This window comes from Phoxinus phoxinus (genome assembly GCF_949152265.1).
Source record: "Phoxinus phoxinus genome assembly, chromosome: 22".
NCBI lineage: Eukaryota > Metazoa > Chordata > Actinopteri > Cypriniformes > Leuciscidae > Phoxinus > Phoxinus phoxinus.
The window spans coordinates 18,552,587-18,577,392 of NC_136897.1; the positions used below are offsets into that span (position 1 = coordinate 18,552,587).

Genomic DNA, 24,806 nt, shown 5'->3' on the forward strand with positions numbered 1-24,806 from the left:
ACTTGGTACCACGTGGCTCTTTACCACCATAGTAAATGAGGGGAACGTCACAGAGCGGAGCTGTATGGGAGGAGCCAGGGGCAGGAATAACGCCTTTTTATCCTTTTAAACGCGTCTGACATGCGCAGTACTTTAAATTTCGGGCTTGGTCTGTTACACAACTGTGTCTTTCTTCATTCTGCCTACAGCTCCTCGCCGGCATTTTACTTTAACTGGCTTTTAACTGTGTTATTTCAAAATAAGACACATAGAAATGAGTGGGGACCATTCCCACAACGATTCCCAGGTAAAGTGTTTGTGATTTAACGTTGTCAATAATTTTTTTTCTTTCTTGATGGTTTGTAGTCACTAGCTCGGCTGTTTAAATTCCATCCGCAGCGGCAGTTTTCCCCAAGCATGCTAAGCTAACAGGCACCAGAAGTCGGCTTTGAATGTAATAATTTAATATTTTCAGCCCCTGCTGTCCTTTGCCGCTTTTCTTACATTAACGTCCACTAACAAATTATTAATTTTGGGAATAAAAACTTTAAACAGTCCCCTGGCTTCCGCAGCGGTGGTGTTTAAACGCTGTTTTATGAACAGGCTTGTTAGCTCGAGCGCTAACTCCGACTAGCATCAAGTTGAAAGTTAGCAGCCTATTGACATGGCACGGTTTAACATTAACTTATACACCACTGTTTTTCCGCAGATCGAGTCGGGATCCAGATATAATGGTGAGTGGGTCTTGTCTAATCACCACATTATGATAAAACACATACGTTTTATACATTTAACGTGATCGCTCAGCAGCTTGCCTGACGACCAGTTAGTTTTAAGGACAGAAATGGCGTCCCAGAGACTAAGTCCTCTCGCTCTCTGACAAGCGCCTATTGTTCACATTGAGGCCTTCTAAATCATATTTATACTACTTTTAAATAAACGAGAAACGGCGAATTTGAAAGAGAAAGAGTTTTTTTGTCAGTTAATGTAGCTTGATCGTTTTTAGAGTTAGAAAAATGGTTAAACGGGGGTTGTGAAAGTGAGGGTTTGGGGGTTGAGGACTTAGTCTCTGCGCCATTTTCTTTTTCTGTCTAGCGGTCTGAATGTAGTGAACGTTAAGTGCACATCGACGTGATTATGGAGGAGAAGGTTTGAGAAACGTGTGTGACCTGTTTCGAATCCTCGCTCGAGATAAACACTCTAGCTCAAATACACTTTTATTCGACGAGATCTCATGAAAAATGGACGTTTACCATTTACACATTAACTGTAATTATGCAGGTATTTAGTATCTATAAAACTCATCTTTTGTTATGGTGTACTGTATACTGTAATCTAATCTGCGTCAAATGAACAGTCACAACCAGATATAATTAATTTAAATGGTCCAGTTCTGTAGGATTTTTTGTTGTTGTACCTAAACCTGATTTCACACAACTGTCATTTGTGATCATTAGTTTGGTCATGCAGGTTCAAAATATGACCAGCCAGAGATATTACTAAACTCACAGCCTTTATTATAGTTTTATTTATTTATTTTTTAAACCTCCAAAAGATCAGTGACTAATGAGAGTATTTCCTATTTCTATGCAGTTTAAAACTTTTTAGCATGCCATGACAGGAAATTCCACTTAGGCACCAGACACTTGTTTCTTTTTGTGTTATGCAATGCATTATAAGGGTGCCTACAAGTGCTTATTTAAAAGACAAAAATGAAAACTCGTGATTTTAATTGATTTATTTTCATATTTCTGACACACACGTAAATAATCAGGTTTATGCACTTTATTTCACACACTTCTTCCACTGCCTATTATAAGTGCAATGATGTTAGCTATAAGTCAGTCATCATGCATTTGGATAATTTTTTTTTTTTATTCCACTGGGAAATAATAGATTCAACAATGAGGGTGGGTAAATTATTTCTGCCGCAGCATTTTATCTTCTTCTTCAACTCATCTCAAATAAATGCTTTTTTAATATTTTTTTTCTTGCTACACTTAAAATCCACACAGTTCATACTTTGAATGTGCATGATGCTTCTGGTAATCAATTTTGCTCCCCACTATCAGAGCATTTAGGATGTTTAACTGATGGCTGTGTTGATGCACAAGCTGCCTGTTTACACCATGCCATTCCATTGAGTGTCCAGCAAGTGCTTGTCAGGGTTTGGGGATATATTAAAAAGCCACGTTCAGCCCTGGAAACAATAAAATGAGACCATATTTTTAATAAAACAGTGACACAATGTGTAGAAATTTGCTTTTTTTTCTAATTTTGTGTGTCTGCCAATATTTTACTACATTTGCATGCATGATATGTACCATAAACAATGTTATATATCTGGTATCATAGTGGCAACTTTTTGAAATCACACAAAGAATGTATTGATTCACCAATCTTAATAAAATATATGTAAGGACAGTTTTTGCATTGGCCTAGCATGCACAAAATCTATTTTTTTGCCGTTTGCCGGTAATTTTAGTATGATGCTTTTCTTTTGCGTTTCCTTTGTGTGGTTCGTTCAATGCATTCACGTTTAGTCAAGACTTATTTCAGACTTCATTACTGTGGATTTGCTTTTTGTAATGAAGCTTCATTGTCAGCAGAATTGTTACATGCTGAACTTGTCCACTAGAGGGAACAGTTCACAAATAAGTTCTCCCACAGTCCCAGATGTGCATGTTTTGCTGAAGTGCAAAATGGACATGGTGAATGGTTGGCTCATAGTGAACGTTCCTTTTAAAACGTTATTAATAACATGTAGCACAAAGCTAAAATGTAACCCCCACACACTTCTAGATGAATAATATGCCTGAACAGGAGTTCAAGTAAGGATGCATATCTAGAGGTAGAGGAAGGTTTGTCGCATTTGGTAAAGCGCTCATGCGTACTGTAGAAGATAAAGGATTTGATTTCACGTCCTAACTGAGCACTCCTGTCCCTCTTAATGCTTGAATGCACCCTACTGTAACATGAGTTTAATTGTTTCTCTGTGCTCTTAAAGGATGACATTTAAGTTTGTTTGGATTCTGAAGCCTCGTATAATTCCCGTTCTTTTTTTTGGTCCTCGCGATAGAAGGTGAGATCGTTTTGCCTTTTGGGAAGCCTGTTACTAAACACCTCCAGCTTTCTCACTGTCCGATACAGTGTTAGTAGGATATGCCTGGCTCTCGTGTAACCCAATCCAGCCTACCAACCTACACATTTCCTAAAGCAATAGTCCTCTCAGAGTAAACAGCCTTAGCTGAACCTTGCGAAGAATGGCGTGTCTATAAACACCATACATAGCTGAGAGCGAAAACTGGACACTTCACCTCAAGAGGTAAAGTGCCAAAATCTACAAGGTGTGATTAATGTGTCTGCAGTAGGTCAGCAAAGACAACCCAAAATGTGCCATGCTGTACTTATTTCAAACCAGTTGTCTGTAAATGGTCTTCAGCATTTGACCATTCTCAAATGGATTTCTCATTTAGGTGTGAGGAAAATGATCCGCCATAGTTTTTCCAGGTTTTTGTTTGTGAACACTTATAGCACCAGAACAATGTCAATGTAGAGGTCTGTTTGATTTAATTCTTTTGTACACTTTCAAACCCCCAATTTTGCTTTTAAATCTGTCTTTCCTGTTCCAGGGACATGCTTTTGTTGCCAGGTGTTCGTGGCCTTTTGAATGTGCTACATAATCTTTAATTTCTTTGTTGGCAGATTCTCACAAACACAAAGATAAATACAAGGACAAAGAACACAGACACAAGGACCACAAGAAAGACAAAGAACGTGAGAAATCAAAGTACAGCAACAGGTATGACGTCACTTTTATTCTACAGTAGATATATAGGCGGTTTATAGCCCAGTTTGCTCTTTATGGAGTGTGTTTGATAAGCAGGGCGTGGCCTTTAGTGTTCAGACCACAGGAAGGAATGTTGGCTTTACTGCAACTTCCTTTGTAAACACTATCATCTATTTGGAGCTGATTTTGTTGATGGACCAGACCATTGTGGCAATTAGATCACAACATGTTTTATTGCATTTTGGCAGCGAACACAGGGACTCCTCGGATAAAAAGCACAGAGATAAAGATAAAGAGAGGCTGAAACTCAAAGATGGATCCTCCTCAGACAAGCAGAAGGACAAACACAAAGAGAAGAAAAAGGAGGAACGGGTGGGCAGAATCCTCTAACTTTTACATTGCAGCATTTTTATCTGACCTGAATCCTCTGGCTATGGAGGAGTTGTAAATAGTCTTTTGTGATTCACACAATTTTGAATGCTGTTATTGACCGCTTTCTCTCTCTTTTTTTCTGTTTTCTTCCTCAAAAGTCTTTTGATGGCAAGCCCAAAAAAGAGAGGGAGAACGGATTTGCAAGGTGAGTGAGAATCCTAAATCTGACGTAAATTATGCAACCGTAGCCATAAGAGTAGATGTTCATTTTAAAGTGGTCATCATATCACAACTTTTTTTTTCCTCCAATATTTTGACATGACTGGTTCAGAAAAGTTTGTACTAAAATAAGCCACACAAAACAACCCTCTACAATGCGATTAAATTACTTGCATATGCGACTAAATCTTCACTCTGGGCGACTAATATCTATCATTAGCTATTGACTAATAAATTCTTAGATTTTACTCGCCTGTGTGCTAGAGTATAAACTTAGCATAGATATATTTTCACTCACTGAACACTGAGCGCTTGAGTTTCACTCTCCGTCAAGCGTTCTGTACTAGTATTTTAGTTCATCTCAATGGATGCGCAGTATTTGATGTACCGTAAAGTAAGCTCTAGTGCAGGGGTTTTCAAAGTGTGTGGCGTGCCTCCCCAGGGGGGCGCCAGAGCATACCAGGGGAGGCGCGGCGAGTGGTAAAAATTATAGCCTAATAATGAATTAGTTTAAATTAATAAATGTAAAAAGTTAAATTGTTATTATTCTTAAAATAAGTCCTCGTTTACACTGCAGGTCTTGATGCCCTATTCTGATTTGTTACCTTTATCCAATTTTTGCCATTGGGTAAGTTGTCAAAAGGGAGGCCCACTGTCTTAGACTTAAAAAAAACCTGCTCTAGTGTGAAGGTGCACAACTCGCCGTCACTTTGCTGAGAGTGCTGTTTTTCTCTCACACACACAGAGAGAGAGTCTTGCATACCACGCAGAATCAATGCGCTACGTTTAAACAATATATTATTTATTGTATTTTCTTGTCAAAATAATACAAGCCGAAGACATGCCGGTTCCTTCCGTGGGAGCTAATCCGCAAACAGCAATCTCATTGGCTGGCGCTCATCTATTACATCCCTGTTTTACTAAAGTTTTATCATTAAATAGAACTTGATTATCATATCATAATATAATGCTCGATTGACTGATGTTAAGTGTACATTTATATAATTAAAAAGCTGTGCCTTTTTACAAAGATAAGCTGATTTGGTGGAATTATTATATTAGTATATATATATATATATATATAAGTTTATAATACCAGTCTGGCTAGTAAACAAACATTTTCCAGCCAATGGCGATTCTACTGCCATGGTGTGCGTAGAGGGTTGCAAAAGATCCTACTTAACTGATCAGCAATCTTGGTATACATAAACTTCATCTGCCAATATTGGGACTTATTCAGCTGCTACATACACCAGTGTTGGCAAACTTTTTATACCTTATTATTACTCGTGAACTTCTGTTTTGTATAATAGCATCTATACTGCTTTCTCTGAACACTGAGTTTTGTTTATCTTACAAGATCAAAGAACATTGTTTTCTCATATGATCCCTTTTAAGACCAATGGCATGGTTGTAAGCACATAATTCAAAACATGAATTTATCTTGAGACAATTTAAATGGGTTCTCAGTTTTGATCAACTGAGCAAGAAAATGAATAATGAGTGTCCCATTCTTTATACAGCCCTTTTATTAAGTCTGAACCCGAGAATGATGACTTCTACCACTCTCCTAAGCACGAGAAGTCTCTGAAGAGAGAACGCGATGATGACGAGTAAGTGTTCGCAGGCCATCTTAAACTGACTGTAATCACAAATGCATTGATTCTTTGTTTATAACGTAAAGCTTTTGAGCAAATAGGAAGTGATTATATGGTAACTGAAAGGTGTTGGGTGCCAGACAATTTAAACAAAATGGATTAAATATATATATAGATATATTTTTTTAATCCTTCAGTGCTGAGGTCAAGCCCAAAAAGATTAAAACCGAGGATGACAGAAGTGAAAAGAAGGCAAAGAAACGGAAACAGGTAGAAGAGGTATGTTTAAGGCGTTGGCTTATCTCTCCCAAGTTAGATTTTCCAAGATTTTTTTTTTAAAATTTTTATCATTGATAATTTGAATCTTCTGTTTTGCCATAGGACATAAAGCCCAAAAAGAAGACAAAAGACAAGAAAGGAGAAGTTGCCACAGATGGCAAGAAAAAAGCAAAAAAGGAGCCAGAAGATAAGTGGAAATGGTTAGTCTCACATCCTCTCATGGTCAAGTAATTGTAGTCGGACTCCTCGTCTTGAGTCTGTTTTGATTTTATTCAGAGATATGGTGCAGATCACAAATGTCCTTGTTCCGGCACTTTGCAGAGCCATTGTGGTTGCCTGTATTGGGATGTTGGTTTACTACCTTCCATTTATGTGCTTTTTCATACTATTTAGGTGGGAGGAAGAGAGGTACACAGATGGCGTGAAATGGAAATTTTTGGAACACAAAGGGCCAGTCTTTGCGCCTCCATATGACCCTATTCCCAGCAACGTCAAGTTCTTTTATGACGGTAGGTCTTTTAATGACTCAATGGCTGTGTGTGAGGTGGGTAGACCATCCTGTTCTGGAGTTATTCTGATTGGATGGCCATCAAAACTGTCGGAGAAGCAGATGTTGGATTGTGTAAACTTCAAATGTTTTAAACAACTCTGTTCCTTTGAGTTTGGGTGGAGTCTTTAGCAATATACTAATGGAACAAAATCACAGTGTGTTCAAAGTTCTTTACAATGGGCATTGGCCTTTATCTTCAGTAATTGGCTTTGTAGTTGAAAGGTTCAGACGCTGAGGCTTTAGTTACGTTGAATGATCTTGATGAGAAGATGGATTTAGCTCTTTTTGCAGCTGTCCTGAACCTGCTTTTATGGTCTGTCACCAGGTAAACAAATGAAACTCAGCCCTGAGGCAGAGGAGGTGGCCACCTTCTTTGCAAAAATGTTGGACCATGAGTACACCACCAAGGATATATTTCGGAAAAACTTCTTCAAAGATTGGAGGAAGGTAATGTTGCCATGGTGTCATCCTCCCCGCTTGCTTTTTAAAAGGTGTGTGACTTTTATTAATCTTGCATGATGTTGTCACTTTAGGAAATGACGTCTGAAGAGAAATCCAAAATCTCAGATCTGAATAAGTGTGACTTTTCTGAAATGAGCGAATATTTCAAAGCTCAATCCGAAGCCAGGAAGGCCATGACTAAAGAAGAGAAACTGGTATTTTGATGCTTAATTTTACCCAAGTAATTGTTGGTAAAATATCTGGGTGTTTTGTCTCGATTCAAACTTTCTTTTTTCCACCTTAAGAAAATTAAAGGGGAGAATGAGCGCCTTCTGCAGGAGTATGGCTTCTGTGTTATGGACAATCACAAAGAGCGCATTGCCAACTTCCGTATTGAGCCTCCAGGCTTGTTTCGTGGCAGAGGTGACCATCCCAAAATGGGCATGCTGAAGCGTCGTATCCGACCTGAGGACATTATCGTTAACTGCAGCAAGTAAGGAGCATTCCTCACAGCGCAACATCAGCCCATCTGCTGAGAATGTTTTTGTAATCCAATGCTTCTCATTGTAGGGACTCAAAACATCCTAAACCACCTCACGGGACGAAGTGGAAGGAGGTGCGTCATGACAACAAGGTGACGTGGCTGGTGTCCTGGACTGAGAATATTCAAGGCTCTATCAAATACATCATGCTGAACCCCAGTTCAAGGATTAAGGTAAATTATAACCGGCATCTCATTTGAATAGAATTAGGATTTCAGTAGCACTGACTTTGATTTGTTTTATACAATTCAAAATATTTAGATGTACTCTACCGTTGAGAAGTTTGCTGTCAGTATTATTATTTTATTTTTTTTACGTTTTGGAAAGAATTTTCTTATGTTCACCAAGGCCGCATTTATTTGCTCAAAAGATAATATTGTGAAATAAGTTTTTCTATTCGGCAGCCATTACTCCAGTAATCAGTGCCACATGATCCTACAAGTAACATTTCTTTCCAATGTAGAAAACTGTTATGCTGCATAATATTTTTATGGAAACTTTTTTTCAGAATTTCAGAATTGAAAAGAATATTCAGAAAAGGCAGAATAGTATTTATTTATGGAGATCTTTTGAATTTTTTTACATCTTCACTTCTGCTTATCAATTTAATGCATCCTTGCTAAAATTTAAGTAAGGTTTTCAGTATTAATTTCCTTTAAAAAAAAAAAAAACTTAGTGATCCCAAACTTTTGTGTAGTAGTATATATTGGTATCATCTGTCTTAATTTATTGTTTAGATTAAAATTCCCAAATCTGAGATTTTAGGTTGGTTTTATTTTTAAATAGACAAAATGGCGTAGATTTCAGCCATTTTAAATATCAGCCATAATGTGAAAGTATTTATCGACTTAAAATATTAATTATCGGAATATAATATCAGTGCGTACCTTGTGTTGTATTTCTTGCAGGGAGAGAAGGATTGGCAGAAATATGAAACAGCCCGTCGGTTGAAAAAGTGTGTAGAGCGGATCCGTTCGCAATACCGCGAAGACTGGAAATCAAAAGAGATGAGGATCAGACAACGTGCTGTTGCTCTTTACTTCATTGACAAGGTTTGCATTGCTTAATCAATGTAACATCCTTCACTTCAAGCTCATGACCCTGAAAGCATGTGATGAATGGGTTCATTCAGATGTACTCTATAAAAGCTCTTGAAGCATTTGGTTCAGTTAAAAAAAAAAATGTCCATGGTTGTACATTTTAATGCAAGGTTTGTAATATATTTTTGAGCTAAAGCAAAATGGTGTTTTACCTCTCCTTTTTTCTATGTGGTGTAGCTGGCTCTGAGAGCAGGTAATGAAAAGGAGGAAGGAGAGACCGCTGACACAGTGGGCTGCTGCTCACTTAGAGTGGAACATCTATCTCTCCATCAAGAGATGGACGGCCAGGAGTTTGTTGTGGAGTTTGACTTCCTCGGTAAAGACTCCATTAGATACTACAACAAAGTCCCTGTCGAGAAGAGGGTAAGGTTTTTTTTTTTTTCTTCTCTCCTGTCCTTCTCTCTATTACATTTTCTACATTCCGAACAATGCTTTAAGGCATCATAGGTACACATCTGAAGGCAAATTTTAGGTGAACCATAAGGCAGCATCACATGTATCCTTCACATAAAGTGAGGTTTTTGTACCCTATAAGAATCAATCTATCCGAGATGGGGCAATATAAACATTGATTTATAAGTTCTTGAAAAGATTATGCATAGGCTCTTGTGGTGTGCAGTTTGCTGATGTAGAGCGTTCCAAATCAGTCACTTGTAAGGTTTTTTCAGTTAGGATGCTGCCTGAGGCATCTCATTAAGTTTTTGGTACAGAGCTAATATATCCAAAACTCTGCAGCCTGTGCACTTACACCAAAAAGTCCACTCGTATCATTCTCCAGCAACTTCACCAGGTACTAAACGCAGGCAATAAAGTTCTAATTACAGTTTTTAATGCTCGTCATGGGATGTTGACCTGAATTGATTCATTTTTATGCCATTGTGCACACTTTGAACCTCCGTTGCCAAGATATTAACTAAGTTTTGATTGTCCTTCATGGGCATTAGATGCTTCTAGGTGCCCATAGACTTGGGAGTGCTTTCCTTCAGCATCTGTGAAGTTTTGCCCCCCCCCCCCCATATTTTAATTGTTAAAACAATGTTGATTGCTTCTCCAAACCGCAGTCATCAATTCATGCCAGTTGCTCTTTCCAATCCACTTTTTTGTATTTTGTTGTCTAACAAAAAAAAGAACAAAATCTTTTGACAGTCTTTTGTACATTGCAAGTGTCCTTGGGTTTGTGAAAAGCGGTTTATAAATCAAATGTGTGCTTCACCAATTTACTGTGCCATGTACAAATGAAAACTCCTTATCTGAGTGCTATTGATTAGCAGTTCTACCTTTTGTTAAAATCCCATTTAAAATGTTACAGGTTTTCAAAAATCTCCAGCTGTTCATGGAGGACAAGGAGCCGGAGGATGACCTCTTTGATCGTCTCAATGTAAGTGGTCTTTTTCACCAGTCTGTTTATTGCTTAGAATACCCAGTAAAATGCTTATGCTAAATCAGTGGTACTCAAACCTTTTACACAAAGTACCAACTCAGAAAATATGTGGCTCTCCAAGTACCACCATAATAACCAATATGGAAATACAGTAGCGTAGTAGACCTAACTATTCATCTACAGTTATGCACAGCTCAAAAAGGAGGTAGTCTTATTTCTAATAAGAATATTTATTATTGCCAGCCACTTTAAACATTGTAAAAACACAGTTTGAATATTAACACTGCTCTGTGCTGCTTGCATACAGGTAAATAAAAAACATAAATAATGATTAAATTAAAATGTATTGCACCTAAAAGTGAAATAAATACTGTAGCCTACTTATAGATTATATTATGAAAATGTATTGTACTTAAAATATAGTTTTAAAAAAAGTACTGTAATTAATCCAAAAAAATGAATACAGGCTGTGTATTCATATTTAACCTTTTTACATATACATTAAAAAAAAATTCTGTCTGACCCCCATGAGTTTAAGGCGACCGTTATTTAGAACTGATCATGTTATTGTTTCCATGGTGATGCGTCATTGCTTGCTACGTGACACACCGCAGCCACAATATTGATTGATGATGATCTGCTTATTTCCTTTTTTATTAAAAATAGTCACAAATTTGTTAGCTATACCACAAAATATGTGATTCCGGTTGTCAAATATGTGCATGTGGAAGTGTTTTGTTGTTTAAACACCTTTATAACGATCGCATTAGTTGAGCTTTATGTGCAATGTGCGGCGCCATGTTAGTTTGTGCTGCAGACGCAGTTCAGAGAATTGGGATCTGTTTTTGGGATCACAGATTTACAACGCATGAATTCATCCACTTCTCCCGAAATACATGAAAGTGAGTGGCTGGTGAACTGGGAGAAGAATAGAGTAAACTTTAAAGTTACTTACACGTGTATCTGATATGAATAAAATGTGTTGAACAAAACATGAACAAAACACTGACCGCTCTACTCACACCGGTGTGATCGTACACTCTAGGGACCAGCCAAGACTGATCACACTGGTTTGATCGTACGTGCAAAATTCAGTCATTCCTCTGCGTACCACTAGAGGGAGCCTGCGTACCGCGTACCACACTTTGAGAATCGGTGTGCTAATGCATCAAATTAAGACCAACATCCTCAATTGTAAAATGACTTCCCTCTATTGCAGACATCGATTTTGAACAAGCATCTTCAGGAGTTGATGGATGGCCTTACGGCTAAAGTGTTCCGTACTTACAACGCCTCCATCACACTGCAGCAGCAGCTGAGCGAACTCACAAACTGTAAGTTCCGTTCACTGTATATAAAGAATTAGATTGTGTCAAGTTACCAGAAATGGAGTTGGTTATGTACAATATGTGACTTAAGTTTATTAATTGTTTTTAGCGGAAGAAAATGTTCCTGCAAAAATCCTCTCCTACAATCGGGCTAACCGAGCAGTAGCCATCCTATGTAACCACCAGAGGGCACCACCCAAGACGTTTGAGAAGTCCATGCAAAATCTTCAGACAAAGGTATGAGACGTTTGTGACCTTGTCCTCGTTGTCTTTATGCTGGTATTTTTTTTGTTAGTGCAGGGTCTGTTGGACCATCTAAATGTTTGCCTTTCCTGCATTCACTTGTTCATTAAAACCAGATTGACGCAAAGAAGGAACAGCTTGCTGATGCTAAAAGAGAACTGAAAAGTGCCAAGGCTGACGCCAAAGTACGCAGAGATGAGAAATCCAAGAAGTGAGTGTCAAAATATTTGCTTGAAGGGCGCCCAACTGAATTTGGCCCCTTTGACGCTCATTGTGCGTTTGTATGTGATTGTATGCTGCTTTAATGTTGATGGTTTTGGCAACCCAGGGCCGTGGAGACCAAGAAGAAAGCCGTGCAGAGGGTCGAGGAGCAGCTGATGAAGCTGGAGGTACAAGCCACTGACCGGGAGGAAAACAAGCAGATTGCCCTGGGTACCTCCAAGCTCAACTACCTGGACCCACGCATCTCAGTAGCTTGGTGAGATGACATTTTCACAGGTTGTGCAGTAAGTCTTTTGGATTTATGCCCCTTTTTGAGTTTGACATATTGTTTCTTTTTATATCCTTCCAGGTGCAAGAAGTTTGAAATCCCGATAGAAAAGATCTATAACAAAACTCAGCGTGAGAAATTTGCCTGGGCTATTGACATGGCTGAAAAAGACTTTGAATTTTAAATCCTCCTTGCGATTTTACTTTTCCCTCCACCCCATTCTATTTTTTTTTTGTATAATTCTTTTAGTCTAAGTGATTTCCGGCAGGTTGTGAACCTGGCAAGGGAAAGATGTGAAACAAGCATAGTGTCGAGAGGAGGCCTAAATGCCATGATTTGGGTGACTGATTTTAATTTTTTTTTTTTTTAGGCTGTGACCTGTAATCTTGTAGGTTTTATTGGGTCGTTCTTTTAAGAATGACGTATGGAGAGTCTGTACGCAAGGTTGCATGGTCTTTAAGCCATGAACTGGAAAATCAGTGGCCGACCTATTGAACACTTTTACTGTCTCACTCCCCGTCCATCTCTGGACAAAGGGGCCCGAGGATGTCTGAACTATGAACTTGCGTGGTCCTATAGCTACTGTATTCAACTACAAATTGCTTTGTGGATCATTTCATTTTTAGTTTTGCTGTATTTTTAGCCCTCCTGTATTAATAATGAATTCTATATTTTAATAGAAGATTAAAAAAAAAAAAATCAAAGAATTGCTTAAGTACACCCACACGCCTTTTTAGGAGAAGAAATGTGTACACCAGGTGTGATATTTTATGGGAAATATGACCATGTAAAGCTGTGTGTTTGAGTGAGTGTTACATGAACTGTTCATTTTGAAACTGGAGTTGGAACTCTTGTGTAAACTATATCCAGACCACAAAGTAGGATGCTTGGATGAGCTACGGGATTACAGCTTCAACTATTATTTCCTTAAACATGCAGAATGTGAATTGCTTTTTTTTTTTTTTTTTTACAGCGTATATATCAGGGTCTTGTTTCCAATGTAAATGTGAACCAATTTAACCCCCCTCCCCCCCACACACACCTTTTTGTCTCCAGTATCCTACAGATTGTCTTCATGGCTTTGAGTCTCCATCTGGTTTTAACTTAATGTGTAATGACTGTTTCCATAAGATAAAAAAAGATAAAAAACACAACTGTATCTGTTACTTGAAGATATCACTATTAGGATGTATTATTTCAGGGTATGGCAAAAGGTTTTTTTTTTCTGAAGGGTATGTGAGGGAAATCAACTTTGCCAAAAACAAAAGTCTGTTCTAATTTTAAGCTGTTTTATTTTGTAATTGTTTTAAGAGTTAAGGATAGACTTATTTTAACATTAACTTGAACAGAATCTTTATTGTTTTTTTCCACTCCAGTCTGGAAAGAAATGTTAGTGACAGCCATGTAACTTTTTCCAACTTATCAAGCTCATGCCATAACTTCTGATCATGTTTTTTTTGTTTTGTTTTGCTCATTTGTAGGTTATTTAAAAATAAAACCCTACAACATGATTTATACGTTGTTTTCAAAGAAACTCGCTTGGTTTTAGCTTTTTAAAATCTCTTCTAAAATCGGAACATCGTTTCATCTGCGGGTGAGATTTTGCGAGAACTCAATGCTTAAAGATGTTTTCTGCTTCGAATAATGGGTTGAAGAACTTCCTGTGTTCCCAGAACCGCGTGAAACGAGCACCAAGTCTTGCTTTGAGAACAGGCCTCAGGAAGATCTCAGAGGGGGAGCGTAAAAAGACCCAGCCTGTTTGTCTTGGAAGAACGGCCTGTATGATGTATTAGCCAAGCTGTAGTCTTAGGCAAGGTTTCATTCCTTTTGAAAAGCGCACCGGGGACCTCTCTGTGACTCTTGTGCTCCGCAAAGTATTCTAATCATTTGTTCCCTTGGTTTCTTCTTCCCAGATGGCGGCTTCTCCCGCTTCAACGTTAATGAAACTGATTGAAGCGACAGTGTGTTGATCATTTTCATGTGCTTCATTTTAGCCCAAGAAAACGGCAATTAACGTAAATCCTAGCAATTGTGCATTTGAATTACTACATTGGAACTTTTGTTAGAAAAGACCTTTGCCAAGTCATTGTGTACAACTTTCAATAACCCTGAAATGCATTCAAGACGCCAGTTCTTAAATTTGACATTCTCCATTTATTACCAAAAGATTTGTAATGTGTAGAAAGGATAACACTCCAGTGCACTGTGTTCTTTTAGACAGACCTGCACAATGGGAACGGACGGGAAGGTAATACTGTTAAGTCCAGATATTATCTTTACGTGTTAACTTTTAAAAGAGAAACCACGTTCGATACAAATGCAAATAATAAGGGATGAAAAGCACCTGTTATTCATTTTGGATGGTCTGAACTTAGCAGCATATAAATGATGCATAATGTGTGTGAATATATACTATATATATTTATATCGTAGCCCAACTCAAAACACGGAATATCCAGTTAGCAGAGCACTTGATATGACTGTGAGAACTGTAATACCCCTCAGATTGTAAGCACAACATTTTAAACTTTCTCCACCATAAATTAACATTTCTTGTTTCTTTTTTTAAGCTTTTCACATATATAATTGTCTTCCTAATGCTTATTAAAAAAAAAAAAAAACACTTCCGAAGATATAGCAGCAGTTCTGTTGGGATTTCAAACCCTCAATTTATACACACATCAACACAGTTGCTAAAAAGCTTGTTTGTGCAGCCAGTCATAGAAATAGAAAGGTGACAGTTTAAGGCAATGTCTGGCCAATTCGTTGTGTGTGCAGACAGACACCACTAAAGCGAGTTATAGTGCATGATTTGTCACTAACTGCTCGATGTTGTGTGGAAAAATAAGCCATGGAGAACTTATTTGATCTGGACATGAAGGAAAACTGGTTGGAATATCCCAACAAATATCGTAAAACCCAAGGCATTGCAGAAGTGCTGATCATCTGACATATTACAAAGTATCACAATATCTAACTGACATTCCTAACGTCCAGTACACCCTCGATAGTGCAGTTTCAAGCATATACATCATAGTTTCCTACACAAAATTTACCTAAATCAAATCAGACCTACATTTGGAGCGGCTACTCTCTGGATTGGCCGTCTTCCAAAAACTCAAGTCCATTGACCATCACAAATGTTACAATCTCATCTGCTGTCATATTTAAAGAAAACTAGAAATGTAATGTTCAGGATGAATATGGGATCCTCTGCCTTTTCATCTTGCGGAGTGAAGTCCTTAAACTTTCAGAAGCTCTCCTCTCAGACAGTCTCTGTAGGGAAAAAGAAAAAATGTGTAAGATCAGCCCAAACACAACGAACAGCATCACACCATGAACTCCACAAGAGAGCCAAGATTCCAGCACTTTGTTACACACAATTTTCATTATTTATTCACGTTAAGACACACTTTGAGTAACTCTATAATTCATAAGCTCAGCCTTCACTAACACCAAAAATAGCCTTTTAAATAAAGCGCATAAACGTTCGTGCCAGTGACTAATTCAAAATACTGTATCAAAAATCAGTTGATCAAAAGGCCAAAAGCTGTTAATATGCACATAATTTAATTCACATTTCCCAATTAAACTAATTTTAAAATTTGTGCTACTTTGATTACCTCAAAAAAGTAATGTGATGTGACAATCCAAGAGTAGTAGACAGCAGTTGAAGACTCAGTCAGTCTCAACAAGTCAGTTGCTAGAAAAACTACAATGGGTCTCTTGGGAAAATGCTCAAAATTAGCTTTTTTTATTTTTCTTAAATAAACTGATTAATGGTCCATCAAGTCTGCAGCTATTACCTTGATTGACTGTCTTGCGCTTGATGCCCCCTCAAACTCTGGTTGCCCATTGGTTGCTGATGCTCCTCATCCTTTATCTCCCAGTAATCTTGTTCTCCCGCTGGTGATTTGTCTAATTCCGCCATAGCCTCTTTTGATTTTTTCTTTATCGGCAGCATTGGAGTTTCAGAGTCTAGACTCTGAAAAATACTTTTCTGCTCCGGGCGCAGATCAAGTTTAACTTGCTCTGTTTCAAGCCCCACAAGGATATCTGGTTGATGTGGTTCGGTGTTACCTATATCAGATATACGCTCTTCAGCCTCCACCGGTATGTGCCGATAGCTTTCGTGCCATTCTGAAGAGTCGTTTTTATGGCTGGGACCACTGACATTGATCAAGTTTTCCAACGGCTTGCTGATTAGCTGCTTGCTGTTGGTCTTGTACAAACTATCTTCATTGTTCAACGCTATTACGTTTATCTTCATAGGGCTCAAGCTTGACTCTTCAGGATAGTCGCTGTTGCTTTCCCATTGGTCCACTTCTTGTATGTATTGACGTAAAAGCGGCATGCCTTGTTTAGCCTTGTTAGTGTTATCATTTGTGAAGCTATGTAGTGTGTTAACAAGGTTGTTATGCTCGTTCTTGTCAGACTTGTAAAATGTATTCGTAATTCCGCTGTGCTGTTGAGAAACCCTTTCTTCGTTTTCTTTTTGTGTTATGTTTCTGTGCAACCTTTCTTTATCAAAATTTGATTGCTTGGAGTCTTTGTCTAAGGCAGGTAAGTGCTTGGGGTCATGTTCCTTGTAATGAATGGCAGTAAAGTCTGTGGACTGGACCTGAGGTGCTCCCAGCAGGATTTTTGGAGGATGTTGCTCCTGAGGAGCAGAAAGGGTTGGAGAGGAGTGCTGATTCTGTTCCTCCAGAAGATGCAAACTTGCTGCAGGGTTAGTTTGGAGGGAGCTCTGGGGCAGGTTACTAAACGGGCCCCCCAAAGCAGACTGGGAGTCTGTAAAAGTACGTACATGGTATAGTTGACCTTGGGGAGCAAGAAACTGCTTTTGTTCTGGGAATGAGTTTTGGATCAAGCTTTTTCTCAGAGTGCCTGGTTGCTCAGGTAATACCTTGCCCTTTCCAAGGGATGGATCTATGAGACTTCCAGGCTTTGGGACCAGGCTATGGGTAAGGGGTGGTATGAACTCTTTAGTTCGTATGTTGCTGCTGCTGCTACAAATGGCACTAGTGTCAGAGTTGCTTTTGCTGGTGTGATCTAAGATATTTCCCTCCCTTTTAGTGCAAATAGTACTGTGGCTGGTGCTTTTGTAAGTGCTTCCATTGTTATATTTGCTGGTGGTGGCGAAACTGCTGTTACTGCTTTCTTTCGCATTACTGGATGCTTTCTGTTGGCCATAAATGGAAGTTGGACTGAAGTGAGATTTGCTGGTGCAATTTGTGTTCCTGTCATTGACTTGACAGTTAATTTTCCTGACTATGTTCGTCAGATTCATAATGCTGCCCTCACTGTAACTGCTGTTTTGACTCTTGGGAGTGCCAGGCAAGCAGCTAATGCTAGTCTTGATGGATGAGCTGAAGCCAGTCTCACCTTTTCCAGTGTGTCCATGATTGCTCACGCTACCTCCTCGGCTTGCAATGTTGCAGTTCTCAGCTGTCCGACAAGATAATTCATTTCCAGTTTCCTTGGTGATGACAGCAGGATGAATATTTACCTGTGGCGTCTGGACCACTGAATGCTGCTGCTTAAAGGATGTAGCCTGGGTCACACTAGGCTGGCTGACTATGACCCCTCCTTTCCAACCCATTACACTTCCCTTTGGTATCTGTTGTATATAGTTAGAACTCAAAGAAGCGGATCGGACAGAAACACAGTGTTGGGAAATGTGGTGATGCGACTGATTCTGTGACGTTTTCGGTGTGGCTTGGAATACAGTGTTGAACATTTTTCTACGTGTGTCCTCAATTTCCTCAGGAGACCAACTGATCCCTTGCTTTAGCCTTTGGGCCGTGAACCAGAGCTTGATCTGCTCCTCTGGGAAGCCAGAGACCACTGTCAAGTAACAGAGCTCTGCTTTGGTAGGGTAAGGAAACTTACCAAAGGACGTCTTAAGAAAACTGCTTAAATCCATGGCTGGATCATAGGTAGGGATGCTACTTAGAGGGATCATGACCTTTGGGAGATCAATGTTTGAATCAGGTGACGACGGATTAGAGTTCCACAGAGGACCACGTTTATGCATCCCTGGTATTCCATGTGTGTTTGGGAATTTATGGACCGGAGGGGCAATAGTGCCACAGATGATATTTGATGTTGTTAGGGGTAAGGTCCATACTGAAGTGCCATTGGTTACAGTTGCGGGCTTTTCGCTGCTAGGGACGGCCCGGTGTACCTCAACAGTATGGGAGACGACAATTTTTTTGTGCCCCCCTTTGGTCATTTTCATTATGGGTGTCTTGGTAATAGATATTCCAGATTCACTGAAATCCTCTTCTGTAAACAGGGTTTGCTCCACTGTGATAGCCCCATCTCTTTTGGTAACCTGCAAGGATACTCTCTTGTGCGTGGTATGGAGTTCTGGATGTGATTTTGCATTATGTAAAGCAAGACCTTCAAACTTCACTGCTGAAACCTTGCAAGACAGGCAGTAAAAGTTTGGTTGAGCATGAAAGTCCATGTGACAGTTGTCCATATGGTGAAGAAACAGGTTCAAGTCTCCGGACTCAAAGCAGCACAAAGGGCAGCTATATGTTCCCCTTTCCCAGCATGAAGTCTTCGGTTCGGCTTTCAAGAGATCATGGAATCGTTGTGTATCCTCATCTTTTGAAGAGATACTGAGAATGCTGTCTTCGGGTATTGTGGGTAAGAGCTCAGGTAAGCATCCTAATATTATGTCCTCCCGCAAGTGCTTGTTTTTTGATGGAATCATACAGGGAACGGTGGATTTCCTCTTGCTGGCCATAGTGTAGGATTGTGCAGTGTAAAGAGTCAGAAACAAATACTGGAATTGTATGAAGTTGAGGTGTCATCAGCCAGCCGTGATGAACCAGCAATTGGTAAAATTTTCAGCTATCAGGACTTCCCATTGTAAAAGGGAGCAAAGTAACAACTCCCTGTGAACCTAAGGAGAGAAAACATGACATTTTTATATAAAACACTGATACAAAATAGAAATTAATGTCAGCATGGAATATGCATCACAATATTTGTCCTAGACAGTTTATTGAAATGCTCTCACCAACCACTGTTAAATGTTTATTATAATAAAATCAGTAATATGAAGTAAAAACTCCTTTTCTCTTTGTCTAGTAGAGCTAAATACAGTTCCTTATTAAGAGCAGAAATATTGTACTGATGCGCTGAAATAAAATCGTTTTTTTATGAGCCAAGAAAATGAACAAAATGTACTCGTAAGGTTTCATTATAAGGGCTCTAAAATAAACAGATAGCAAGATTCTTGTTTCTTGTTATAAATATACTCCAAAAATGTTTGTTTCCAAAAATGTGAGTTTATTTTCCTGCATAGCGAATCAAACCCAGTTCTACACACACACACACACACACACACACACACACACACACACACACACACACACACACACACACACACACACACACACACACACACACACACACACACACACACACACACACACACACACACACACACACACACACACACACACACACACACACACACACACACACACACACACACACACACACACACACACACACACACACACACACACACACACACACACACACACACACACACACACACACACACACACACGTTTTGCTATACTTGTGAAGACATTCCATAGGCGTAATGGTTTTTATATTGTACAAACTGTATATTCTATCCCCTTACACTGGCCCTATCCCTAAACCTACCCATCACAGGAAACATTCTGAATAATTTTTACATTTTTAATAAAACATTGTTTTTTATATGTTTTTTAAGCTATTTGAATCATGAGGACTCATGAAACGTCCTCATAAACCATGTTTAAGTTGTAATACCAGTGTAATACACGTTATTATACAAATTTGTGTCCTCATAAATCACATAAACACACACACACACACACTCCTTTTGCTGCACTTTTCCACACACAACACACGTTGGGCAGTGTAGGAGCATTTCAGGATAAAGTTAATATGTGGTTCACATTTTTCCGCCAGTTGTTTTTAAAAAATAAATAAATATCTTGTAAAGATTCTTACATTTACCATGTGTAGTCGACTTTGAAACTTAAAATATAGAAAATTTGAAACATCAGTATCAATGAATGTGTGTTAATGTAAACCTATAAAAACAAATAATCGCGCTATAGATTGATAAAAGTATGTGTTGTCTCCATCTTGGAAGCTGATAGCAGAGCACATAAATTAGTTTACCTTGTTTGAGCAGTTTCAATAATTCAGCTAAAAACTAGCTGGTGAATAAATCTAGTAGGCTATAGCCTAATACTTGATTTTCTATGCGTTATGCATCTGCAAAAGATTCTAATTAAGCCACCCAAGACTTCTGTTTGGTGTTTAGCTCTAAATTTCCTTGACCTTCTCTTTCATCAGACTACAAATAAATTTTGGATGAAAACAATGTGGTGTCCATGTGTATATATATATTTTTTTCAATATGGCCAGCTGTCTTTAAAAAAAAGAAGGGTAAAACCATTCAAAAGTAAAAACATTGCCCAAAATACACAGTGCTCCCAGACATGGCAGTGACGTACTCTTTTGCAACTGACTCTTTTATTTCTCATGACGGCTGCCTTCCTGCCAGAAAAATAAATAAATAAATACAAATAAAACTAGGTCACCAGCAACTTATGCTGTAATCCTGGTTCCCTGCATCCAGACGTGGGCATTTACTGTATGTTCAGCCTGCTTATGAGTGCATGATACTCAGATTTCATCAATGGATGTTAACCCCTGACATGAATCAGGGTTACTGAAATTGCACCAGACTGCTCTGAATAGAAACTTTACAAGAAGTTGCGTAATAATATTAACAATGTTCATAAATGTGTGTGTACTTGTTTTTGGAAAGAATAGAAGAAAAATAAATCTATCTTTGTTAATAAAATATGTGCAACATAACTTACACACAAGTTTTATATTTGTAATAAAGTTATAGAGGTCTAGCTGAGTTAAAATCATGTGGAGTTTGTCTGAACGAATGAGGGCACCTACTATTCTTTCAGATGGTAACAAAAATCTGCTCTCCAGATTCTTCTATTATAAACCATAAAATGCTAGTTAACAACAACAGACATATTAATATCTAGATGAAGCTTTGAACGACTAGCCTGATTAGCACCGAACAAGTAGGAGATGGTTCAAAAATGTTATATAAAAAACAGGTCACCCTTCAAAGAATGGGATGCTTTATCTGGCAACCGAGACGTGCGATTAGACACAGGACAAGAGGTTTCCAGACAGTGAGCTATTGAAAAGGGAACTCAGAAAGAGAGGCCTCGTGTTTCAGCACCGGGGTGAACCAGTCTCACACAAAACAGTCTATCCTGCTACTGTGCGTCTCAGTACTTTCGTAGCTTTAGCGGCGAAACCGGAGGCCTTTTTATCCCGGCAACCTGTGGAGTCAAGGCATGCAGTAGATTTGGTGGAAAATTAGCACAACAACACTGACCTACATTTACGTCTTTGAACCGTTTGAAACTAAAATATTACATCATGTTAGATGTTTCACATTTAATAAGTCTGGCTCTGCTTAAACATTTTAGATAGTGATGCACAGTATTAAATGCAGTGTGAGGGCAAAGGCCTGGCATTACGGGCCTTACATAATAAAGATCCTCTCTCTCATTATTGATTAAAGGCCGAAGCATCCCAGACTGGACGTCCTTTATTACATAGGACGACGCTGAATAAGCCTGCAAAGATATCAATAGATTCTCAGCATGAACATCTTTAATAAGGCAGCTGTAATAAAATCTAGATTTGTCTGCGCAGCAACAAAAAAATGTTTTTCATGATAAGGGGTCTAAAATAAACAGAATGTTATAAAGTCACATTTTTTAAAGCCGCGAGTATGTTTGTATTCTTACATGCAATATTGCACCCAGTTCTCTTTTATTTGATCATTTGCTCACACACACCCACACCCCCCTAAATCCTCTTCTTTTTGGTGCACTCCTCCACACACACTTCAGGCAGTGCGGGAGCATTTTAGGATAAAGTTCATCTGCGGTTCACATTTTTGTCTCCAGTTCTCCAGTAAATATCTTGCATTGACTGTTAATCTGAGTGTCGACCATATGTAGTAAAGTCATCGCTGTGTATATATATCCTAATATATATCTTCAAATTCATTAAAATATTGGCAGAAGATTTGTGCGAGTAACGTGCACTGATTAAACCTTTGCTTTTAGCTCTGAATTTTCGTGAGCTTCTCTTTCATCAGACTATAAATACATTTTGGGTAAAAACAATGTGGTGTCCATGTGTATATATTTTTTTCCAATGGTTCCAGCTGTCTTTTAAATAAAGGAGGAAACCATTCAGGAATTAGAAAAAAAACCCTGCTGACGACCCAAAATACACAGTGCTCCCAGACACGACCATGACGTCCTCTTTTATTTCTTAGACTGGATCTGCTTTATTACACGAGGCTGATCTGAATAAGCCCATAAAGATTTCAGTCAATTTTAGCATGAACATCTTTCATAAGTGCTGCATGAATGTGACTTTTGTTTAACGCCAAGAAGCCATAACAAAGGTCAGTGAGCACATGCTGTAATAATTATATTTCTATAAGTACAAGAAGAAGAAAAAAAAACGGGTCATCATAAGAGTCTGTCGTGATCATTTTTCTTCATTCTACACAATGCCGCTCCCATTTATGAGGGAAATATGACACTGAGCCGGAAGCCATATGCAGTGCCCTCAATGCTTGCATGCCATTGAAATATTTCAATGAATGTGTGTGCCAGTACTTAAGATGGGCATGTGACTACATGCCATCATTGTCCGATGCTGTTTGCGAGATATATCAGTGACGGCGTCAAACACGTCCATATTAATTATGTAGATACTGAAGTGCCGCTGAGGCATCCTACAGTTCACCTTCATTATAGGATGCGACTCATTAGCAAAATGCCACCAAACACAGGCGTTTTTACCTTCAGCTATTTCTAGGCTGCCCGTGTTTATGTTTAAATCCAGTCAATGAACCTTATGCGAGTAGTACTACAGAAAGCTGGGTGCCATTAGAAGTGCCCGCTTTGCCCCCCTTACCTCGGTGACTGCTGCACGGACTCTTGGGAGGCCAGTCTGCGCTGCCACTCATGTGTTAACATTGCCATAGCAACCCCTCTCCTTTCCCTTTCCTTGCCCACAACACACAGAGGGGACTAAATCCTCTATTCTTCACCAAAAAAACACACACACTTGGGGGACATTTTTTGTAGCCCTCCAACCCAAGAGAAACAAAACTCCAAATATTTTATTTGACTGTGCTATTTGTTTATGCCAATATACAAATTGGAAACAAATGAGGATCCATCCCTTTTTCCGCTCTGTAATCATGGCAGTTTTTCCCCCCCACTAACAGAGCACCCCAGAATTTTACAAAAGGCGGTATTTGCGTTTTCAGAACTACTTTACCAGTCTTGTGACACACAAATCTGTCATTAAAGGCACGGAAAAGATTCAGAAATCCGCATGTGAAATAAGTACTTTGTACGCCTTCAAATAGGAGAAATAATCATTGATGTGATGTGCTGAGTTTGATCACCGGTGCGACACACTCATTAGTTACAAAAAAGAAAGATGGCGGAGCACCATGAATTGTACTGAGTCAAGTGCCAGGTCTCGGCGAATGCCAGACTCCTCCATACAAAACCGCGCTGGAACAGCTGAAATACTTGTATGGCCGACACTCCGCCGTTAAGCCAAAAGTTTGTCTCAAAAAGTACTGAGGTTAATACGGGCTTTACGGGGAGGTTTTGGGGATATACTCCTATTGTGAAGCTCATTCCTGTCTGTTACTCCACGACATTCATCCACTCTTTAGATTTACAAATTTAATAAGGTAATGTGAGATATCACAGAAGGGCATTTTTGTTATTACATGCACAGTGAGCTTTTCATTATAAATAATTTAATCATTTTGACTGCTTTTATAGCACGGATAGAGGACATAGAGCCTCCATAATTATAATTCTGCTTAGAAAAAAAAAACAGTTGGCATTAGACAGACAATTCTCTTCTCTTAATTCAAAGAATATTACATAAACCGGCAGCTTTTACTGGAAATCAACATACAATAAAGTGCACACACAAGCGACTTAACATTTAGTCCTTCATTTTGTGCCGTCATGCTGTTCTAACTGGACACAATAAGAACAGAGCAAAGTGTGCATGCATGTACAAATCACATTTTTCTTTGAAGATTTTTTTTTGTGTTACAATACTTTGGGAAGGTCACGTTCTAAATGGTTTACTGTTCTAATTGCTCAAAATCGGGATGAAAGGCAATATTGCTATGCCTGATTACAACACTGCAGACCAGAACACTAGTCCCACAAGGGAACAGACGCTATAGAGAGCATGCATACTATAGCCTACTTATAATACATTTAACAATGCTATTCTGCATGCTGACTTTAAAAAAAGTAGTGTACTTCAGCAGAAAGTGATGTTTATTGAACAGATGCTTGCGAAAGAGA

General features: G+C 38.8%; 2 protein-coding genes across 5 annotated transcripts in view; one reads left to right on the forward strand and one right to left on the reverse strand.

Moving 5' to 3' along the window:
- Positions 1–59: 59 nt before the first annotated feature.
- On the forward strand, positions 60–13,840 carry top1a (DNA topoisomerase Ia). Its single transcript, XM_079596874.1, has 21 exons — positions 60–286; positions 689–713; positions 3,685–3,781; positions 4,018–4,141; positions 4,300–4,346; positions 5,884–5,973; positions 6,156–6,237; positions 6,340–6,437; positions 6,631–6,746; positions 7,113–7,234; positions 7,321–7,443; positions 7,534–7,721; positions 7,799–7,943; positions 8,679–8,822; positions 9,048–9,233; positions 10,180–10,248; positions 11,471–11,585; positions 11,689–11,816; positions 11,939–12,033; positions 12,151–12,300; positions 12,394–13,840. Exons 1-21 carry the CDS (start codon positions 254–256, stop codon positions 12,494–12,496), a joined length of 2,280 nt encoding a protein of 759 aa, XP_079453000.1. The 5' UTR covers positions 60–253; the 3' UTR covers positions 12,497–13,840.
- A 608-nt stretch (positions 13,841–14,448) lies between these two features.
- zhx3a (zinc fingers and homeoboxes 3a) overlaps positions 14,449–24,806 on the reverse strand; it is a 44,003-nt gene continuing 33,645 nt past the window's right edge. For 2 of the 4 annotated variants that reach the window (XM_079596872.1, XM_079596871.1), the window contains 2 exons: positions 16,119–19,228; positions 14,449–15,588 (listed from right to left, as the gene is read on the reverse strand). In XM_079596872.1, the coding sequence (XP_079452998.1) occupies positions 15,555–15,588; positions 16,119–19,069 (2,985 nt within the window). In that variant the 5' untranslated portion in view covers positions 19,070–19,228 and the 3' untranslated portion in view covers positions 14,449–15,554. Of the gene's footprint in view, positions 15,589–15,935; positions 16,038–16,118; positions 19,229–24,806 lie in introns of all 4 variants that reach the window. The other 2 variants (XR_013795841.1, XR_013795842.1) reach the window with 2 other exon arrangements.